The sequence below is a fragment of the Myotis daubentonii genome, chromosome 8 (genome assembly GCF_963259705.1).
Source record: "Myotis daubentonii chromosome 8, mMyoDau2.1, whole genome shotgun sequence".
Classification (NCBI taxonomy): Eukaryota; Metazoa; Chordata; class Mammalia; order Chiroptera; family Vespertilionidae; genus Myotis; species Myotis daubentonii.
In genome coordinates, this window is record NC_081847.1 from 63,416,231 (window position 1) to 63,439,177 (window position 22,947).

At 41.0% G+C, this 22,947-nt stretch overlaps 1 protein-coding gene across 1 annotated transcript in view; it reads left to right on the top strand.

Moving 5' to 3' along the window:
• The window catches only part of RAB31 (RAB31, member RAS oncogene family), a 118,026-nt gene that overhangs the window by 46,532 nt on the left and 48,547 nt on the right, over window positions 1–22,947 (top strand). Inside the window, exons 2-3 of the mRNA XM_059706638.1 lie at window positions 2,094–2,173; window positions 12,987–13,068. Coding sequence (XP_059562621.1) covers window positions 2,094–2,173; window positions 12,987–13,068 — 162 coding nt within the window. The remainder of the gene's footprint in view (window positions 1–2,093; window positions 2,174–12,986; window positions 13,069–22,947) is intronic.

Consider the following 22,947-nt stretch of genomic DNA (forward strand, 5'->3'; position numbering starts at 1 on the left):
CTCTGAACTCTGCACATCGATCTGCTCACTGCAGATAAATGGCTCTTGGTGCAGTTGTTTTATTATGGCTCAGAACCCGAAGGCCGCTCTCACCGGCACGGGAGACCTCTGGAGAATGAATTTCTGATGAGTATCGCCAGCCCATGCCCCCGTTCCCTGAGGTTTGCTAGAATTGTCCCCTAAACATAGGAGCAAGAAGGAGTAAAACTAATTCAGATTTCCAGTTGGTATTTCAAATCTTATTTCAAATTTGTGTCTAAAGAAAAACACATTTCTCTGAGTTTCAACATTTTCTCCTTCATATTTACACTTTTAAAGTTGTACCTCTAAACTAAGTACTGTATGACAATTTTTTTTTTCTTTTTGGGTTAAATATGTCTCCTTCCCCTTTCACTTATAGATCTCAAAATGTGTCCATGATCCTTTCAGATAAGCACAGTTTGATGAGGACTTCTGTGTTGATAGTATGCAGACCTCGCATCTTTTGGCCTTGTCACCCCTCTGGGAAGAGGAGTTATTGGCAACTGCTTTGTTCTCCTTTCTGGACAATCTCCCAACTTGGTTTTGTAACTCTTCCTTTGAAATTTCCATTTCTACCATTGTATTTTTAATTTCTGAGGGAGTAAGATCAGCCTTACTTTCTGAATGAGCATCCTGCTTTTTTGTTGTGTGTATAAAGGTCTGGTATTTCTCAGTTGTTTCTTTTTATAAGACTAAAGTACCAAAAGCTCTGTTTGCACCGAGGCTTGTCAACTGGTGCACACGTGGCCTTTAGTCGGGGGACTCTAAGCATCCGGATCTGCAGTTTTACCTCTTACCAGGATGGGAATCCTCGCCTCTGCTGTCTGGGCTTGCACAGGGCAGGGAACAGCATCAGGTGCTCCCTTGAGCTGTATCTGAAGTGCCCAAGCCCTCCCCTCAGGAGGGTCTGTTCTCTGGTGCGTGGCTTGGAGCGCTAAGGGTATGTCTGTGTGAACCTTTCACTGACCATGATCAGCTTGCTCCTTCAGTTCTTAATATATTCAGGATTCTGTGGCATGAATTGACTTGCTTCTCATTAGCTTTCCTTCCGCAGGCGTTTAAGGTTCAAACGCTTCTTTCTCAGTGACCATTTGCCCAAGTGCTTTTCGTTGACTTCACTTGTCTGGTGTTATCTCTTCCTATCTTCAGACCTTGTATATTTGTACATGTTATTCCTCAAACCATTTTGCAAAGGTTTTGGAAGGGACTGGATAGAAATAGATGTATTTGATTTCCAATGTGTAAGTAGACCGCTATCCTAATTAGCTTAGGAGAATTATTTAATAGAGAAAGAGCTGAGATGAATTCAGATAATTAAGCAAAACTGGAGATTATTATGCAAACATCAGATTCTAAAGAGAAAATGTCAGAAATACAGAAATTAGAGCCTTGGCCAAGTAGCTCAGTTGGTTAGAGCATCATCCTGATACACCAAGATTGTGGGTTCAGTCTCTGGTCAGGACACATACAGGAGTCAACCAATGAATGCATAGATAAGTGCAATAACAAACCAATGTTTCTCTCTCTCTCTCTCTCTCTCTCTCTCTCTCTCTCTCTCTCTCTCTCTCTCTCTCTCTCCTTTCTCTCCCTCCCTCCCTCCCTCACCAATGAAAAAACCTTACAAAAAAGAAATACAGAAATTAAAATTCATAGGTCTCACAGGGTGATACCTAGAAAAATAGATTTTCTGAACACTGAGGTTTTGAACAAAGTCAATTCTGTCTCTACCAAAATAATGTGGTATTTTGCCAAACTTCTCTAGACTACTCTAAAAATTTCCAAATTTCTGGAAATATATGTATTGCGGACATGCCAGTTCTAGTTTAATTATTGTATATATGTAGGACGTGTTTCTAAAACTTTTACCAACTTCTTTTCTTTCTATGAAAGCAATACAATTTCATTATAGAAATTACTGGTAAGAAATAGAAGAAAATATACCCGCGGGCCCCCCTCCCCCCCCCCTCCCCCCCAATTAACCAGAAATGACCTCTCTGTCCACTTGCTCTGTGTTTATACTAGGTTATAATGGGCACCGTTGGTATTCATGGTGTGTCCTCATTCTTTTCCAGGACACCGGGGTTGGGAAATCAAGCATTGTGTGTCGATTTGTCCAGGATCACTTTGACCACAACATCAGCCCGACCATTGGGTAAGTTTCTGTGTGTTCCTCCCTTTCACATTTCGTCCATTCAGAGCACTCAGAGAGGTCACGTTGTGCCTGAGCCTTCAAGAGGTTTCATCCCAGCCAGTGAGAATCAATCTCAGTGGGAAAGACTTTGACAGAAATTCAGTCACTTTTCAGTTGTAATGTCTGGGCTTAACTTTCTTGTCAATGATTTTTTTTTTTCCTAGCCAACTATTGTCATGCTGCAGCCTAAGGCCATTTCCTTGATCTCAAAGAGTATTGTTCTGAAAATGATGCCAGCTTTCTTTCCAGATGGAAGATGAGACACAGGACAAATCCCCAAAGGCTCTGTTGTAACTTGCCTGCCAGTAAACCTGGAAATGCTGTGCACTCACATGGCAGAGGTGTCTGCCCAGTCTGTAGGAGAGATTGATTTTCATGTTCTAGATTAATCGAGTGTCGGCATTTCCATTCTGATGCTTGGGGGCGGAGGGGTGGGTTGTTCACTTCTGGGTCCCTGACCTTACATTTCCCCCTTTTCTTTGGATTCTTTTGCCAGACGTGCTTTTGCTGTGTGTTTTGCAGGTGCTTGAATTTTCACTCTCTTAGAGCTTGGCTTCACTTACTTTTCTCCCTGAAGATAGCATGATCCTTGCAGAGAGCAAAGTATCATTTTCTTCAGAAGGGAAACAATGCATGTATATATTTTGGGAATTCTGTACGATTGATGATGGGTGATTGTATCTGTTGGTTGTTTGTGGCAGGGAATAAATAAATGGAGATGCTCAAGAACAGTTGGTTGATAGGCCAGTGGTTGGAGCAGTGGAGGTGAGAAAAACCAACACATTTTGCAGTTAAAAGTGGCTTAAGGAGACATGCTCACAAAAATATATGTCAAGCCAACAAGTTAACTCTCCCAATGTCATGGATGCTGGCAGAAGACACAGGACTCCTGGGTCAGAAGCAAGGGAAATCGCAGTTGCTAGAGTATTATTTTACATTGGTTCCCTAAGCTCCATTTTTCCATAGGGTGCTGTGAAGAGGGTCAAGTGACACTCCACATGCAGTAGCTTGTGTTACAGGAGAGGAACCCCAAGTTAGGGAACCTGAATCTTTTACAATGGACAGTAAGCATGTCTGTGCTTTGTTCCAAAGAGATACCTTATATCTCCCTACCAAGGCTATTTGGCTATACAGACATCCTTGAAAAAACAGTCTGGGAGAAAGGTAGTATCTGTGCTTGCAAGAGACCCATGGAGAATTGTCTCCCAACATAGTCACTTCTGTAGATTGGGGACAGTTTTATAGAGGAAATTCTTTTCACTCTTCCCTTTAATGTACTTTTTTTCTCCTTAGTTTGCCTTTCTTGATAATAAAAGTAAGACCCATAAGAATAATTAACCCTGAAGTGTGTTTCTAGAAGAGAAACTTTCATTGTCTACTTTTTGAACTTAAAATTTTTTAAAAAATAACAAATCTGAATTCCTTTTGTAATGATATTTTTTTAAAATAAAAAGGCAATACATGCTTCTACCACAAATATGGTAAATATATAAAAGTGTTAAATGTAACTGTTATGTATAGTTATAAACATCATTATGCCTGTACAGAAGTATGTCATTTGGTCACAATCTCTTGATCAAAGCAAGTCATAATGTCAACCCAGATTCAAGGGAGGGGAAATAAACTCTACTTCATGAGGAAGCCTTTCCCCGCCCCAATGAATCATTGGTAGCCAATCAAATACTGCTGACAGTGCTTTGTCTAGCAAATGCATTGTAGTTGTTTAGGGTTTTTAAAAAATTATGTATTATATGAAGACTATCTGTATTTTCTGCTTAATTTTTCTGTAAGCCTAAAATTTGTCTATAAGACACTCTATTTATTAGCTAAAACATTATATATCTTTAAATTATAATGCATATTATGAAAAGTTTAGATCATACATAAATATCTAAAAACAAAAACAGTATCACACGTTACCTAGCATGTATTCTTTATCCACGTAGGTCTTCCTTATTCTTTTCCATGAATACAGATTTCTTGGAAGATGGCATAAACAGAATACTTTAAATGCTATCTGTGCATTTTCTTGACAAAGTCAAGATTAAAGTCTAATTTTTCTGATTATAAAAGTTCATGCTCACCCTGGCTGGTTTAGCTCAGTTGGTTGGAGTGTCATCCCATAAAGCAAAGGTCACGGATTCGATTCCCAGTCAGGGCACATATGTAGGTTGTGGGTTCAATTCCAGGTTGAGGTGTGTACAGGAGGTGGCCGGTCGATGTTTTTCTCTCACATTAATCTCTCTCTCACCCTTCCTCTCTCTCTTTAAAAATCAGTAAGTATATCCTCAGGTAAGTATTAAAAATTTTTAAAAATTTCATGTTCACTCTAAAAAGCTAAAAAACACATAACTTATAAAATAGAAATCATAATATATATAGTTTTATATCCTGTTTTCTACTTATTATAAACATGTTCCTATAATGTTACATAATCTTCAAAAACATGATGAAAATAGTAGTTTTTTTCTAATTACATACCCATTAGAAAAATTGAAAATGAAGAAAACCATGAGGAAAAATATAAAAAATTACCCATGACCTATCTCCTAGAGTAACCACTGCAAACATTGGCTGTATTTTCTTCCGGTCTTTTTCCTATATACTGTATGTATTAAATAGTTTTTTCATTTAACATTATATTGTGAAAATATGACATTAAATGTTCTTTAAAAATAATGATTTTTAATGGCTCTACTTTCATTTCAGGCATTTAGGTTGTTTAAAATATTTAAAAATATTATAAATAATGCTATGATGTATATCCTTGGGCATAAATACTTGCATGTACCTCTTTTTATTTCACTGAGTTAAACTCATAGCAATGGAGTAATTTAGTCAAAGAAAAAGAACATATTTAAAGTTATTGATGGATATTGCCACATTGTTTTTCAGAAAGGTTGTCCTTATTTTTGTATATAGTTACCAGCTTTAGAAAATTTAGAAAATTTTGTATATATGATTTTGAATTGTTTTTCCCCCTGTAGATTTCAAACTTAAACATTGCTTACACCTTCAAATTTCTTCATAAACACAATTTTAAATGATTGTACTATTAAATTATGTGCCCTTCTGCTTTTTATCTACATAATTTCTCACTTTTTTCTGGCAACAAGATTAAGCTCAGCTCCTCCGTTCTTATCTGTTGTCTTTTCCTGATATAGTTTATTTTCCCAATTTTAAAATTGCTCAAAATTTCTTATCTCTTCTGAGATTTTGAGAAAATGTTTCCAAACCAGTTTCAGAAAAATAAAGCCTGTAGGAACAAACAGACATTTGGAAGATGGCATAAATGGAATCCTTTTCAAAAAATTATGTGCTCATTCCTCAGCTGGTAAATTTGGTGGGCTGGCAGTGTGGCTTATAGATGTGTTTTGTTTAGCCTGGTTTAAAAAATTTAAGCTAATGATGAGGAATCTGAAGATTTTTATATAATACACTTATATTTCTGGCTTCTTGCATAAATCAGCAGGCTTGGAGCACATGCTCTGGTGGCAGAAGCCATGCAGATGTGAGCCAGAGGTGCTCTACTCCCTGTGGGTGGACGGGCTCTCTCTGCTCCATGTTGTCCCCTCTATTATTATTGTTGCTACTATTATTTTTACCAGTATTTTACTCCTGGCCCGCTTTGCTCATTTACATGTCCTACTTGGCCCCATAGACATTTCAGTTCATGTCCCTTGCACAAGAGCCTTTTTCTCAGTTACCCTGCTGGCCCCAAGGGACAGAGCAGCTAGGTAATTTGTTTAGGTAAGCTGTAAACTTGTAACTCGAACCAAGTGAGTCCACTTTTATTTTTCATTATTTTTTTCTTTATTGATTAAGGTATTACATATGTGTCCTTACCCCCCCCCCCCATGCCCCCCCACCTCCCACTCATGCCCTCACCCCCCTAGTGTCTGTGTCCATTGGTTAGGCTTATATGCATGCATACAAGTCCTTTGGTTGATCTCTCCCCCTTACCCCCATCCTCCCCTACCTTTCCTCTGAGGTTTGACGGTCTGATAAATGCTTCTCTGTCTCTGGATCTGTTTTTGTTCATCAGTTTATGTTGTTCATTATATTCCATAAATGAGTAAGATCATGTGATATATATCTTTCTCTGACTGGCTTATTTCACTTAGCATAATGCTCTCCAGGTCCATCCATGCTATTGCAAATGGGAGGAGTTTCTTCCTTTTTACAGCAGCGTAGTATTCCATTATGTAGACGTACCACGGTTTTTTAATCCATTCATCTGCTAATGGGCACTTAGGCTATTTCCAAATCTTAGCTATGGTAAATTGTGCTGCTATGAACATGGGGGTGCATATATCCTTTCTGATTGGTGTTTCTGGTTTCTTGGGATATATTCCTAGAAGTGGGATCACTGGGTCAAATGGGAGTTCCATTTTTAGTTTTTTGAGGAAACTTTACACTGTTGTCCACAGTGGCTGCACCAGTCTGCATTCCCACTAGCAGTGCATGAGGGTGAGGGTTCCTAGTCATGGGAGACGATAAGAATTAACTCTTTCAATGCTAAGACAATGACATTTCATAGCCTATGGCCTTTTCCCAATGAGAATGTGGTCTCAGTGGGAAGAACGAGGGTGCACTTTAAAAGTGGACTCACCAAGTGCACCCTCGTTCTTCCCACTGAGATCACATTCTCATTGGGAAAAGGCCATAGGCTATGAAATGTCATTATCTTAGCATTGAAAGAGTTAATTCTTATCATCTGTGACTCATCCTGAAAAATCTTGGCTCTGCTATTCAAGCAGATTGTGTTAACATCCTGTGTGTGTGTGTGTGTGTGGTGTATCTCCCTCTCTATTCTAACTTTTACAAGGACATTGGGTTATTTCTGCCAGATTTCGATTCCCACAGATAATGAAGTCAGTTCAGTATTTTCGATGCGCCTTCTCTACCACTCTGGAAGGAAATCCATAGAGATGAAAAGACACTTGAGCTTCTTAAGATTCAAAGCTAGCAAAGAGGCTGAAAAAAAAACCCTAAACAACCAAAAGATTAATGATCAATCTTGATTCTAAATATTGATAGTCTTTCTTCTAGTGGCAAGAAATCAGGAACAGTGAAGAGTATGTACATATGTGTGTGCATACATATGTGTGAGTATTTGTATAAATGTATATACATAAATAGGATATGCATATTACTGTTACTAAAGCTGTTCCTCACAGGCTTATTGTGTATCAAGGGGAAATTTCACAGATGTTATTTCCTCATTTGATCCTAAAACAGCCCTCTAGGTCATGTAGAGTAGATATTGGTCCTATTTCACAGATGAATAAACTGAGGGACTTTCTAAGTGCTCATTCCACTCAGACTGGCAGTGAGGGCCTCTGCATTCTTTCCTGACTTTGCCTTCAGGTTCTTCTTTGACCAAGGTCAGTGTGGTCTTTTGGGTCTCAGAAGCCCCCACTGTCCCTATCTGTAAACTGAAGGGGTTGGCCTGGATATTTCATGTTTTTTCCCAGCTCTAACATCTATGGTCCTGAGATTTTAAAGGCATGAACTTAGTTTTCCAAGTCTGAGAACTGTTAAAGAATAGGTTTGATGTAGCATTTATCCTGTTGCCTAGGACATATTGAAGAATGAGTGAAAATCTTCCTTATATCAGAGTAAAAACAAAAATAAATTCAAAAACAGAATATTGATAAAGCTGTCTACATCAAGCATGTCAAACTCACGGTCTGTGGGCCACATGTGGCCCACAATAAATACTTTTGTGGCCTAGCTAATATAATGGTATATAAGAAACATTTTAATAAAAATTTCATAACTTAATTTTTACACTATCCTGTTATACATAATTATTAATAACGAACTACAACGTTCGCTAATGACTGATTACTTTAATCGCGTTGCGTTCATTTCCCTTACACACCTTACGTGCAGGCGCACCATTTCTCTCCACTAATACTAGCAGCGAATATTTTAGCAGCCAATTGCCACATCATTAGTCTTGGACTAACTTGTTTGGTGTGTACAGGAAATATTTCAGTTTCAGAGAACAAGAAAAATAGGTTTATTTGCATTACGCTTATTAATTTGTGCAGTTATTCAGTGTCTGGTATGTTAATGTTCAAGAAAAAAATATTAATTTTTATTAAAATGTTCTATTTTATGTTAATGATTACTCACTTATTTCAGCTTTTTGTATTCATCATGTCTCTATCGAAATAAACCTACATTTCTATGAAAATTGAAGCTTTTGTTTTTTTGTGGCCCACATAAACTTAAACCTTGTTTATTTGGCCTGTGTTAGCCTTTGAGTTTGACATGCTTGGTCTGCATAAAAGTTTAAAAGGCATTTATGCCCTCGCCGGTTTGGCTCAGTGGATAGAGCGTCTGCCTGCGGACTAAAGGGTCCCAGGTTCAATTCCGATCAAGGGCACATGCCTGGGTTGCAGGCTCGATCTTCAATAGGGGGCATGCAGGAGGCAGCCAATCAATGACTCTCTCTCATCATTGATGTTTCTACCTCTATCTCCTTCTCCCTTCCTCTCTGAAATCAATAAAAATTATATTTTAAAAAATTTAAAAAAATTAAAGGCATTTATGACAAAAATCCCATAAGCAAAGTTAAAGGGCAAAGATTAAACTGCAAAAAATATTTTTTAAGGATACTATTACAAAGATTAGTATAAAATACGAAAACAGCATAAGAAATGGATGAGCACCCCAACTGAAAAGTGGGCAAGAGTCATGAACTAAAAATACAAAAGAAAAGCACAAGTGGATAATAAACACTAAAATGATGTTCAAACCTCTAATAAGCATGATAAAAATAGGACTGAGATGCGTTTTCTACCTGTCATACTGGAAAAGATTTGAAGGATTAGTATTGGTCGGGGAGAAGATGGTCCCATACATTGCCATGGACGTGTAGGTTGGTATAATCCACAGCAAAGTAGAGCATGTCTGCTTCTAAGAATTAACTCGAAAAGAAATAGTTGTATAAGGATCCACAGATCTAGGTACAAGGATATTTATTTAATTATTGTCTTAATAATGAAAATAGTTGACCAAAATGTCTATCAATGGAGTAGTGAATAAATTTATAACATGATGTATAACATCATTTAGATAATGATGTTCATTTGTATTTATAGAAACAGAAAGATGCCGAAACCGGTTTGGCTCGGTGGGTCGAGCGTTGGCCCGCGGACTGAAGGGTCCCGGGTTCGATTCCGGTCAAGGGCATGTACCTAGGTTGCGGGCACATCCCCAGTAGGAGATGTGCAGGAGGCGACTGATCGATGTTTCTCTCTCATCGATGTTTCTAACTCTCTATCTCTCTCCCTTCCTCTCTGTAAAAAATCAATAAAATATATTTTAAAAAAAAGAAACAGTTAGATGTTCATGATATGTAAAGTAGAGAAGAAACAAAATTTATGATCAATTTTGGGGTAAAAGTTGTATAAAAATAATTTGCAAGGATATATACCAACTAATTAGTAATGATTGTGGCTAGGTGGTGAGATGGACAATTGATTTTTATTTTCTTTTTTAGCAAAGTACATGTATTGCTTTTGTAATGAGAAAAGTAATAGAGATATTTCCATTTTTGAATTATTTTTGCTCTTATCAGTAGTTTGGGATGTATTTTGAACACTTTTAAAGAAATGAAATGTCATGGTACAGAAGTTGTTTTGATAATATTTCCTCATATTACCTAAGAAAAATACGTATGATAATTAGAACTCTCTGTTAACCCATGGTGCATATATGTATGTTGTGAGAATAATGAGGGAATTGCAGGAATTTATACTTTTCTCCTTGGGAATTCTGTAATTTGTCTTAGGGTAAAGTGGAAGTTGAGGAAATATTACTGGGATGAGTGCTGCGTGAATACAGGGCTGGACTCTCTACTGGCCTGGGTGGGCCAGCTCGGCCATATGAAAGAGAAGGAAGACATCCTGGCACTACCCCTAAAAACTCTAGTATGCATCTCCTAAGAATAAGAACGTAATCCTACCTAAGAATAAGAACATTATTCATACCCAGAAACTTAATTTTGATTCAATGGTAATATCTGAAATATAGTCTAAATTTAAATTCCTCCAGTTGACCCCAAAATATCTTTTAAAGCTGTTTTATCTCCTAATCCAGGATCCAGTCAAGGTCCATATAGTGAGTGCATTTGGTTGTTTTATTGCTTTCTTGTTTTTTTTTTTCTTTTTATTATTTTTGATTAAGTTACTACATATGTGTCCTTATCCCCACATTACCCCTCCATCCCCCCCACTCATGCCCTCACCCCCCTGTTGTCTGTGTCCATTGGTTAGGCCTATATGCTTGCATATAAGTCCTTTGGTTGATGTCTCCCTCTTACCCCCATCTTCCCCTACCTTCCCTCTGAGGTTTGACGGTCTGATCGATGCTTCTCTGTCTCTGGATCTGTTTTTGTTCATCAGTTTATGTTGTTCATTATATTCCATAAATGAGTGAGATCATGTGATATTTATCTTTCTCTGACTGGCTTATTTCACTTAGCATAATGCTCTCCAGTTCCATCCATGCTGTTGCAAATGGTAAAAACTCCTTTTTTACTGCAGCATAGTATTCCACTGTGTAGATGTACCACAGTTTTTTAATCCACTCATCTACTGATGGGCACTTAGGCTGTTTCCAAATCTTAGCTATGGTGAATTGTGCTGCTATGAACATAGGGGTGCATATATCCTTTCTGACTGGTGTTTCTAGTTTCTTGGGATATATTCCTAGAAGTGGGATCACTGGGTCAAATGGGAGTTCCATTTTTAGTTTTTTGAGGAAACTTCATACTGTTGTCCACAGTGGCTGCACCAGTCTGCAATCCCACCAGCAGTGCACGAGGGTTCCTTTTTCTCCATGTCCTCGCCAGCACCCTACATCCTCGCCAACAAATCCTCGCTTGTTGATGTGTTGATGATAGCCATTCTGACAGGTGTGAGATGGTACCGCATTGTCGTTTTGATGTGCATCTCTAGGATGATTAGTAACTTTGAGCATGTTTTTATATGTCTCTTGGCCTTCCTTCTGTCTTCTTTCGAAAGTATCTATTTAGGTCCGTTTCCCATTTTTTGATTGGGTTGTTTATCTTCCTTTTGTTAAGTTGTATGAGTTCCCTGTAAATGTTGGAGATTAAACCCTTATTGGTGATAACCTTTGCAAATATGTTCTCCCATGCAGAGGGCTTTCTTGTTGTTTTGTTGATGGTTTCATTTGCTGTGCAAAAGCTTTTTATTTTGATGTAGTCCCATTTGTTTATTTTCTCTTTAGTTTCCATTGCCCTAGGAGCAGTATCAGTGAAGAAACTGCTTCGGCATATGTCTGAGATTTTGCTGCCTGTGGATTCCTCTAGCATTTTTATGCTTTCTTTCTTAATCTAGATTCTAGAACAATCTCCATGCCTTCTGTTTTGTTTGCTTTTCATAATATCGACTTATTTGAAGCATTCAGGCCAGTTACCTTATAAAACCTTCCACATCCTGGATTTGCCTGACTGTTTCCTCATGGCTGAATTCAGATGAAACATTTTTTGGCTAGAACGCTGTACAGGAGATATATGTACTTATTCCATCACAGGAGGTGGCTTCTCATGTCTGGTTGTCCACTATTGGGGATGCTTGCTGTTTTTTATTGAAGGAGAAGCTTTATCTTTCACAAAGAAGTCAAGGGTATTAAACATTTCTTGTTTAGATTTTTACATCTTTCATGAGCACAATGAAAAAGCTTGTTAAGAGAAAATATACAAAAAGAAACAGAACTCATGAACACAGGTTACAGCGTGGTAACTGCAGGAGGTGGAGGGGGATAGGTGGAGGTGGAAGAGGGTATATGGGGAATAAATGGTGATAGAAAATAAATTACATAAAAATAGATTTAAATTAAATAAAACTATAAATACTGGAAATAAAAAAGAAAATATGAAAAAAGAAAATACCAAGTATTTCATTATCTACTGAGAATTTCAAATTCTTCCTTTTTTTGTTGAGAAAGCATAACTATTTATTAAACTATCCATCTTTACCCCTGCATGTATGCAAGTAGGATGGGAATAAGATAGTATTCTTTTTGGTGCTGCTAGTGTGAGATTGATAGCAAGGTAAAGATGTAAGGTAATTATTTTTAAAATATTTTTATTGATATTTTTATGGAGAGAGAGAGAAGAAGGAAGAGGGAGAGAGGGAAACATTGATGTGAGAGCAGAACATTGATTGGCTGCCTCCTGTAATCCCCTTACCAGGAATCAACCCACAACCCAGGTATGTGCCCTGACCAGGAATTGAACCAGCAGCCTTTTGCTTCATGGGACAACACCCAACCAATGGAGCCACATAGGCCGGGGCAAGGCAATTTTTTTTTACTTGTGCCATTGCAAGGCCCAAACTGGAAAATGTCCAAATACCAGCTGTCCTTCCACTCTTAATTGTTATAATAAGTTTTTAAAATCTACAGTTTCATTTGCTTTTATGATCTTGGTCATCTTGTCTGAGAACACCTGATGATAAATGTTTTTGAAAACAGTATTTTGAATACATTCTTTGCCGTTTTTCCTCTTCTAAAACCTCCAGCTGGACTAACAGAAAATGTAGAGTATTTTCTTTTGGGTGACAGAATCCTAACAGCCCTCCTTTCCTCTTTGTGGCCCTTCAAGGACAAAGATGATATGGATCTTTAATGTTAAATAAAATGAGTCATAATGTTAACTTGTTTGAAACAGAAGTCTTTTTGAAGATTGTAGAGGATAACTGGTAATGTGGAGATGTTGATTCTGTTTTTTCAGGGCGTCTTTTATGACCAAAACTGTGCCTTGTGGAAATGAACTTCACAAATTCCTCATCTGGGATACTGCTGGTCAGGAACGGGTAAGGATACCTTGTTGTTGGCTTTCAAAAGAAAATACTAAGATCACTTTCTGAAGGGTTCTTTGTATTTGGCAAGACTCTAGTAGTTGCAAGTGACAGAAACCCAGCTGGAAATGATTAAAACAAAAAAGGAAATGTACTCTTTAGCTATGAGAAAAATGTAAGAGGGGTGCCTATTTGAAGGCAGGGCTGAGTTCAAGTCCTTCGATGTATTGTCAGAGGCACCCAACTCTATTCCTTTTCTTTGCTAGGCTTACCTCTAGATTAGCTTCATAAGGCAGACCCTTTTCTTCCCTTCACTAAGGGTGGCAAACAACTCTGCCTGCATTCTGACACCTTAGCATTCTAATGAAGGAAAGCACTTCTTTCCCAAGAGTTGCACTCTATGTCTTGGTACCTGAGGGTTCTCTTTGGTCATTTGGGTCACGTGCTCACTCTTGAACTTGATGCTGTACTGAGTTGGGAGGGGTGGGGGGGGGGGAAGATTGGCACTCCTACTAGTAGCACCAGGTAATATCCTTACCCAGAGCTATCAGCTCCATCTGAGTCACATTGGCTGCAAGTCAGATAGGCTTTGTTCCCCAAATAAAGTCTGGGTTCTCTAACTGGAAAATGGGGGAATAGACATTGGGTTACTAGAACAGTAGATGACTCCTCTCTAATTCTTAATTCTTTTTATTTGCTGAAAATATTTATGGAAAAGATTATTTAAGAAGCTCATGTCTTTTAGATTTTAAAAAGTGAAATAGTAGACACCAACACACGGTGCCTATAACAGAATTTGTGTAATAACTAGATTGTATATTATCAAAGTTGAAAGGGGTGGTCAGGATAAATGAAGCACAGGGATAACCAATATCGTGTCTTAACTGAGAGTTTTCAGCTGATTAAAACTTTCATCAGAGCAAATAATTATGGAGTAAGATAGGTTGAACTTTCCCTTGTCTGATCCAAACACAAAGGTCAGCTTCTCTACCTACCCCATTTAAAATGTCAACACTTCCCTCCTTTTCCTGCCTTCTATAGCTCTTACCACCTTCTAATATACTATTTAATTCACTTAATTATTCATTTATTTTATATATATTATGTATATTTTTTATCCTCACCAAAGGATATATTTTTTAATTGTTTTCAAGAGAGAGGAAGGGAGGCAAGGAGGGAGGAAGAGAGAAAGAGAAACATCAATTGGTTACCCCCTGTACGTGCCCTGACTGGGGATTAAATCTGCAACCTTTTGGTGTATGGGACAACACTCCAACCACTGATCCACCTGGCCAGCGCACTTATTCTGTTTATTGTCTCTCTCCCTCAAAGGAAGAGAATCCAGGGTCCAGGATAACCCAGTGGTCAGCACACTGTGGCTCGCAAGCCACATGCGGCTCTTTGGCCCCTTGTGTGTGGCTCTTCCACAAAATACCACGTGCAGGCGCGCACGTACAGTGCGATTGAAACTTCGTGGCCCACGCGCAGAAGTCGGTATTTTGTGGAAGAGCCACACTCAAGGGGCCAAAGAGCTGCATGTGGCTCGTGAGCTGCAGTTTGCCGACCACTGGGATAACCCATCATTTTCATTATCAGCTTCTAACAAATAAGAGTATGTTTATTATAATTTTCATTTTATATAAGTCCTCATTTAAAACTAACTTTCCAGCGTTTATAGATTAAAACCTTTAAAAAACTCCTTAAAAAAAAAAAAGAAAATTAGGACAAATCTTCTGGCCTACAAATGCTAACCTCATTAGAATGTCTTTTATTTTGCTACTAAATTAAAAGGACAGGCTTGCATACATGAAGCCACTGCCTGAAACATCTCTTCAACTCTGTTAGTCAGCTGTGCACGCTGACTCCTGAAATGAGGGGGGCGGATTGAAGGAAAACGTGTCTTCTTAGAGGCATCTTCGTTACATGCTTTTGTGTTCTTTGTAGTTGTTCTGCTAGTTTTTTGGGGTTTTGGTTGTTAATGAAACTTAAACAGTGGAATTTTCTTGCTCCCCCTTTTTACTTTTGGCCATGAAATAGTTGCTTTTGCAGCTGCTTTTAATGAATGTAATAAGTCTGTTTTACAAATAGCTGGTTTAATATTAGCAGGACTGCTGCTTCTATGACTGGCTGCTGTGTCCCGAGGGCTTGCTGTATGTATTCTATGCACTATTCTGAGTGCCTTCTGTGCTAACACATTAGTTCTCTCACAGCACTCTGAGGCAGGGGCTGTTTCTATCCCCATTCACGGGTGAGGTCACCGAGGCATAGAGAGGTTAAGTAACTTGCTCAGGGTCACACAGTCAATACGGTATAAAGCTGAAATTTGAATCCAGTAGTCTGGGTCCTGAGGTTTATAGTTTTATTCTGATAGAACAACCACACAAATGCTATACAGCTGAAAGTAAAATTATCCAAAATTTCACTACCCAGATATTCCCACTATTGACAGTAGATGGCCATTCTTCAGGTATCTCACTATGTGTGTGTTGATAATTATGTCAGTGGGATCATGATTCTTCATAATCTGCTGTTTTCATTTGATAATACCATTTTCTACAGGGAGATTTCTGTATGATGTAAGCAGAGCATTTGATATTTACCTACCTATTCTGAAATAACATTCAAGAGGTTGACTGCTTTTGGTGAAATTTGGTACTCTCAAGTGACTATGTGGTTTGTAGTTTGGCTCACTTACCATCTCAAAGCAAAACAGCAATAGAAAAAATTTTATATGATTGTATTTCTAATTATTTTAATTGCTTTTCCTAAAATTTGGCTGTTAGATATCTATTACTATATTGCTATGTCTGTACTTTTAAAAGAGTCCTATTACATCATATGTTATATTAGTATTATATATCTGATTAGTGTTATAGATTGCTACAATTATTAGTTTTATATGTGCAAGGCAAAACTCCATAGCATTGCTTCAGGGATGAGCAGTTAAAATTTGGATGTTAATTTCAGGTGAATGCTTTTTAGAACCTATATTTGTGGAGAGAGTGTGAGCAATGTCTACATGGCCTTTGTGGCCATCAGTCCCTCTAACCCTCGAAGGCCTGATCTAGTTATCCTCCGGCTGTCCTTGCCTGTGTCCCTTGGTGCAGCTTTGCATCTCTCCAGTGATGGCAATTTTTCAATCGTGTTGGCAGCTTATTGCTAGACTTAATCGTGCCTGTAATGACGTTGCCTAATGTTTGAGCTAAAAATAAACTCCCCGCTGTTGCTTGTGCCTACTGCTGTTTGTTCTGTCTCATTAATTATCGGAGTCCAGTGCCTTTTATTATCCCTCCTTAACTTTGTAGAAACATGCTACTGTTCTCCTTAGTTTTCATAATTTTAAACAAACAAAATCTCTTTGGATTTATGATTTGACAATATAAAGACACTAGAGGCCCGGTGCACAAAAATTTGTGCACTCGGGGGGGAAGTGGGGGTCCCTCAGCCCGGCCTGTGCCCTCTCCCAGTCTGGGACCCCTCGGGAGATAACGACTTGCTGGCTTAGGCCTGCTCCTGGGTGGGAGAGGGCAGGCCCAATCCCTAGGTGCAGCCCCTGGTCGGGCTCAGAGCAGGGCCGCCTGGGGAGTTGGGGCGCGGCCCCTGTCATGCACAGAGCAGGGCGGATCGGGAGGTTGCGAAGCCACCCTCAGTCACGCTCAGGATAGGGCTGATTGGGGGGTTGGGGCACCACCCGCTGTCATACTCAAGGCAGGGTCGATGGGGAGGTTGCGGCGCCACCCCCTGTCATGCATAGAGCAGGGCCCATCAGGGGGTTGGGGTGCTGCCCCCTGTCACTCACAGAGCAGGGCCCATCAGGGGGATTGGGGCTCCGTACCCTGTCACGTACAGAGCAGGGTTGATCAGGGGGTTGGGGAGCTCCCCCCTGTCACGCAGAAAGTAGGGCCGATAGGGGAGTTGGGGCACTGCCCCCTGTCACACACAGAGCAGGGTGGATCAGGGGGTTGGGGCGCCGCACCCTGTCACACTCAGGGCAGGGCCGATGGGGAGGTTATGGCTCTTCCCCATCACACACAGAGCAGGGCCCGTGGGGGGCGGTTGGGGCGTCGCCCTCTATCACCCACAGAGCAGGGCCAATCGGGCTTGGGGCGCCGCCACTGTCACACTCAGGGCAGGGCCGATGGGGAGGTTATGGCTCTACCCCATCACACACAGAGCAGGGCCCGTGGGGGGGGCGTGTTGGGGTGCCGCACCCTGTCACACACAGAGCAGGGCCAATCAGGGGGTTGGGGCACCACAGCCTGTCACACACAGAGCCATAGGGCGATCAGGGGGGTGGGGAGCTCCCTCCTATCAGGCACAGAGCAGGGCTGATCAGGGGGTAGGGGCGCCTTCCCCTGTCCCGAACAGAGCAGGGCCGATAGGGAGGTTGTGGCCCTGCCCCCTGTCACACACACAGCCACAGGGCGATCAGGGGGTTTGGGTGCTGCCCCCTGTCACGCTGATCCCGGTGCCGGGAGGCCTCGCGGCTCCGCTGATCCCGGTGCTGGGAGGCATATTACCCTTCTACTATGTAGGATAGAGGCCTGGTGCACGGGTGGGGGCCAGCTAGTTTGCCTGAAGGGTGTCCTGGATCAGCGTGGTGGTCCCCACTGGGGTGCCTGGCCAGCCTGGGTGAGGGGATGATGGCTGTTTGCAGCTGGTCACACACCCTTCAGGGTGGGGGTCCCCACTGGGGTGCCTGGCCAGTCTGGGTGAGGGGCTGAGGGCTGTTTTCAGGCTGGTGGGTGACTGAAGCTCCCAACCGCTCCTTTTTTTCTTTTTTTTATTCTGGGCCAGCTTTAGCTCTGAGACTCCAGCTCTTAGGCCTCCGCTGCTGAAAGTAGGTATCTGGCCTTTGTTTACCTTCTCTATTTGAAACAATGTTTCGATCCTGCTGGCTGAAGCCCAGTGACTAAAGCAGGTTTCTGGGGTTTTGTTTAGCTTCTATATTTGCTGGGGTCCAGCCCCAGCAGGTCCAGGGGTCCCCAAAGGTGTGGACGGAGTCGGCGAAGAAGGAATGACACAGAGGCAGCATTCAGGTGATCATCATAGCCGGGTTCTCTTGTCAGGGTCTCCAGCCAAGTTCTGGTCTCGATCTCCAGAGAGGTTCTGCTTCAGATCTCCAGCCAGGTTCTGTGTCCATGTTGTCTTGCTAGGTTCTCCAGCCAGGCTCCATCCAGGCTCTCCAGTCAGGTTCAGTGTCCAGGTTCCAGTCAGGTTCTCCTGCCAATCTCTGTAGTCAGGTTCAGTCCAGGATCCCTTGCCATGTTCTCCCGCTAGGCTCCGTCTCTAGGCTCCGAGGCCAGTCCCTCTCCAGGATCCTCGGGCATGCTCTCTCCAGCGAAGTTCTTCTGTCTCTAGGCTCCGTGTAGGTTCTGTCTTCTTGATTCTGTTCTAAGTTCTGAGTGTTTCTGTCTTGTTACAACTGTATTTATACCAGTTGATTCAATCCTATCAATCTCTATTACAAAGGTTAGGGCGTTTCTTATCTCCATTCCAGGGAGAAAAGATTATGTAGTTTAAGCATGATTGTTCGTAGTTAAAGTGATTAATTACCCGCCTGGCACTTAGTTGAGGGGTTTTATTCCCTCCCTAACTTCAGGGGAAAATCCTTACCTGGGGATTCAACCTTTCTCGGAGAGGTGACCTTGGTTAAAACACAGCGCCAAGAAGGTGAGCAAACATATTAAGAACCGTATGCCATATATGCCAGGTCCCTTGAAACAGCAAGCATGGACCGGCTCCCGGCATATATTTGTAAAATAGTTGCTTAGAGTTGCAGCTCAGAGGCCGGCAGCGGCAGGCGGGGAACATTGGAGTCCTCCGTCACTGAAGCAAGCAAGCCTCATGTTAGCTTCCAGCTGCCTGGTTGCCAGCCGCCATCTTGGATGGCAGTTAATTTGCATATCGCCCTGATTAGCCAATGGGAAGGGTAGCGGTCGTACGCTAATTACCATGTTTCTCTTTTATTAGATAGGATGGATCTGTGTCCTCCAAGGAGGATAACGCACAGCCCAATTCTTTGCATGCATTAATTAGTCAATATTTGCTTATTTGTGGACAGAGTGAACCAAGTTCTGCCTAGCATACATGGTATTCTGGTTAACGCCCTACTTGCTGCCCCGTACTAATCCTATATTATATTTGTCCATAATTCATATTCTTGAAAAATTACTTTTCCCTCTGAGCACTGGAAATGTGAAAGGATTCTCCTCCTCTTCCCTCTCTTTGTATAAGAGAACTTTCATTCTTGATTTGCTGTCTTACTTAATTTTTTTTTTCATTGATTTCAGAGAGGAAAGGAGAGGGAGTTAAAAACATCAATGATGAGTGAGAATCATTGATTGGCTACTGCCTGCACGCCTCCTCCTGGGGACCAAGCCTGCAACTGGGGAATTGAACTGTGACCTGGTTCATAGGTTGACGCCCAACCATTGAACCACACCAGCCCAGCAGAGCAACATTATTTTCAGAATCTAATATGGAAAATATTAATATTTTTATTCTTTGCTTTCATTTGGTTGAAGTCTGTGTTATAGCTGCCTGTCCTTCCTAGTGGACTGCCTGAGTCATAATGGTTTTATTTATATAATCTGGGTTTTAAATGAACCACAGTCACAAATTCCACAAAGGTGAATTAATGATTCCATTATTAGCATAAAAACTTTTCATTACTCTACAAATACATCTGAAGTTGAATAGATTTACTTCTGAAATAAAACGAATTACTTTATGCGTTTTAAAGATGAAATTGGAGAGCACATAGACAAGACTAAAAAAGTCTCCTCCCAAATCCTTTAGCCCTAGGCTAATTTCAGTGTCTAGATTTGCTTAATCTGGATGATTCATGTAAATGGAATGCTAATCTGTGTTTTTTTGTGACTAGCTTCGTTCACATAGCATAGTGTCCCCAAGGTTCATCCGTGTTGTAACCTAGGTCAGTGCTTCTTTCCTTTTAATGGCTGATTAATGTTTCATTGTATGAAAGTACGACATTTTGTTTATCCACTTGTCAGTTGACGGATGTTTGGGTTGTTTCCACTTTTATGAAAATAATGGTGTTTTATGAACATTCATGTACACGTTTTGGTGCAGATGCATGCTTTAAAAAAATCTCTTTGTTACATATCTAGGAATGAAATTGATGGGTTATATGGTAATACAACATGAAGCATTTTGAGAACCTGCCAAAGTATTTTCTAAAGTGGCTGTACCATTTTATATTCCTACTGGTAGTGTTTGAGGTTCCAATTTCTCCCCATTCTTGCCAACACTTGTCTTTGCCTAACTCAAGGCCACAAAGATTTACTCCTTTATGTTCTATGAATTTTATAGTTTTAGCTCTTACATTTAGCTCTATGATCTATTTGTTGTTAACTTTCGTATATCTTGTAAGGAGGGGATTCATCTTCATTCTTTACATGTTAGGATCATACAAAATCAGTTGTCACACGCAATACAATACATTGAAAAGACTCTTCTTTGCCCAATTAGTTGTCTTTGGACCTTTGTTTAAAATGAATTGGCCACAAATGTGAGGGTTTAATTCCTGACTCTCAGTTCTATTCCTTTGATCTAAAATTTTATCCTTATGCCAGTACCACATTGCCCTGATTACTGTAACTTTTTCGTAAGTTTTGAAATTGGGAAGTGAGTCCTCCAACTTTATTTTTCTTTTTTAAGATCATTTGGGCTATTCTGGGTCCATTGCATTTCCACATGAATTTTAGGATCAGCTTGTAAATTTTTACCAAAAAATCCAGCTAAGATTTTGGTAGGGATTGTATTGAGTTTCCAGATGAATTTGAGGTTACTGTTTCTTTATTTAAATTATAAGTGATGAGCAAGTTGTGTGCTATCTTCCTCTCTTTGGAGATTATGCATGGACTGGAAATGCAGCCTTGACCTCAAAGTGGTATTTGAAGAAAAATTCTAAATCAAGTATTAAATCTTTTAAATGTTAAATGTGTTTCCTGTAGTAAACTCATATAGAACCATAAACAAGGTTATATTTGTCAAGTTATCACTTAAAACTTACCAAACCATGATTAGACTTGAAATTTATTATATTTGACTAAATTGTTTATTTAAAGAAATACTCTATCTTCAAAACAGTATTATTTGAAGCTGATTTAGTTTTTTCCCCCCCAGCAGTGTTATCTAACTCAGGACCAGACTTTATACATACCTTAATACATACTGCCAAAGATAATATGATAATATTCTGAAACTCATGGATTCAAAAGGCTTACACTTTTCTAGTGAGTGCATGAACTCTTTTTCAATTGTGAGATATTTCAAGTATTCCAGAAAAGTTCAGAAAGTAATATAATAAACAACTCTAATTGTACCACCGTGGTTCCCGTAATCTTTAGTTGCTCCTTCTGTCAGAAGTTTTCCTTGAACCCTGGGAAAGTCACACCTATGCCCTCCAGAAGCTTACAGTTCAGTGGATGCAGTCATGGAATCTGAGCCCTATGTGCTGTTTAACCCTACTGCTTGTTTGCCTGCATTGGCTTAATTTTGTAAGTGCCTACCAGTCTACCATTATTTGGAAGGTTTGGTGATTGGGTAACCTGTGCTCAGAGGGCCAGGATGCAAAGCTGTGGCATAAATACTGGGTCTGAGAAAGAAAAGAGAAACAAAAGCTGTCAACATCTGAGGCCAAGGTCAGGCTTTAACATCAAAAGAATCTCCCCACTCCCCTCTCCCTTCTCCCCTCTCCCCCCTCTCCCCTCTCCCCTCTCCCCCCTCTCCCCCCTCTCCCCCCTCCCCCCTCTCCCCCTCCCCCCTCTCCCCCCTCCCCCCTCTCCCCCTCTCCCCCTCCCCCCTCTTCCCCCTCTCCCCCTCCCCCCTCCCCCCTCTCCCCCTCTCCCCCCTCCCTCCTCTCCCCCCTCTCCCCTCTCCCCTCTCCCCCCTCCCCCCTCTCCCCCCCTCTCCCCTCTCCCCCCTCCCCCCTCTCCCCTCTCCCCCCCTCCCCTCTCCCCCCTCCCCCCTCTCCCCTCTCCCCCCTCCCCTCTCCTCTCTTCTCTCTTCATAGCCCTAGAATCTATGGTCAAGAAAGTGGTTCACAGTTCATAGGCCACTGCTAGAGTCAGAGAAAGTTTGACTTGCGGGAGTCAAACCTGAGAAATGAGGCCTCTTACAAGCTCAGAGCTAGCTGGTCTTTGTTTTCTCCTTCACTTGCCCTGCAGCCACAGGAAATAGCAGGCCCAGCTCCACACACCACCAGCAAAGAGCACACATTCAAAATCTGGCTCCTTAGCTGACTGTTGGCAGGGAATGCTTCACCCTATGGCATCTTCCCCACAAACCCATCAGAGAACGGTTTTCCTAGGAACCTCCCTTCGGTGAGAGAGAGTAAATATACAATTTTGCTGTCCCTCCTTCCCAAGAGAACAGTGCCTTTAATTAGTGCAAATTGAGACCTGATGAGAGAAATATTCTAAAGATCGCCCCTCCCCCCTCTTTCCTCCCCCGCATGGTCAGAAGACAGATTAGAAGCTTGCCATTAGGTGTATGCTGTTAAAAATGAGATCAATAGCTATCAATACAGCTGTGCCATATCGTTTTCTTTTAGAAGAAGCCTCAGGAATCACCTTCAGTTAAAAGGTGAGTCAGCCATAGCTGAAGAGGTACAGTGATGTTTAAAATTGGCGACAACAGCTGCAGAAGGAAAGCATGGCAGTGCTATTTGAGGAGGGGCGTCGCTAGCAGCTGTGTGGGCAGAGCTGGAGCCACTTCGCTGGCATATATCCCCAGAGCTGTGCTGTTTGGGGGTATTGATGTCATTTAGGAAATTTGGAACTAAGGTGCAGAACTGCCCTTTTGGGTGTCAGGATGCCACTGACAGGAGAGAAGGAGGAAGGACATGTCCACATGTTAGAATAAATT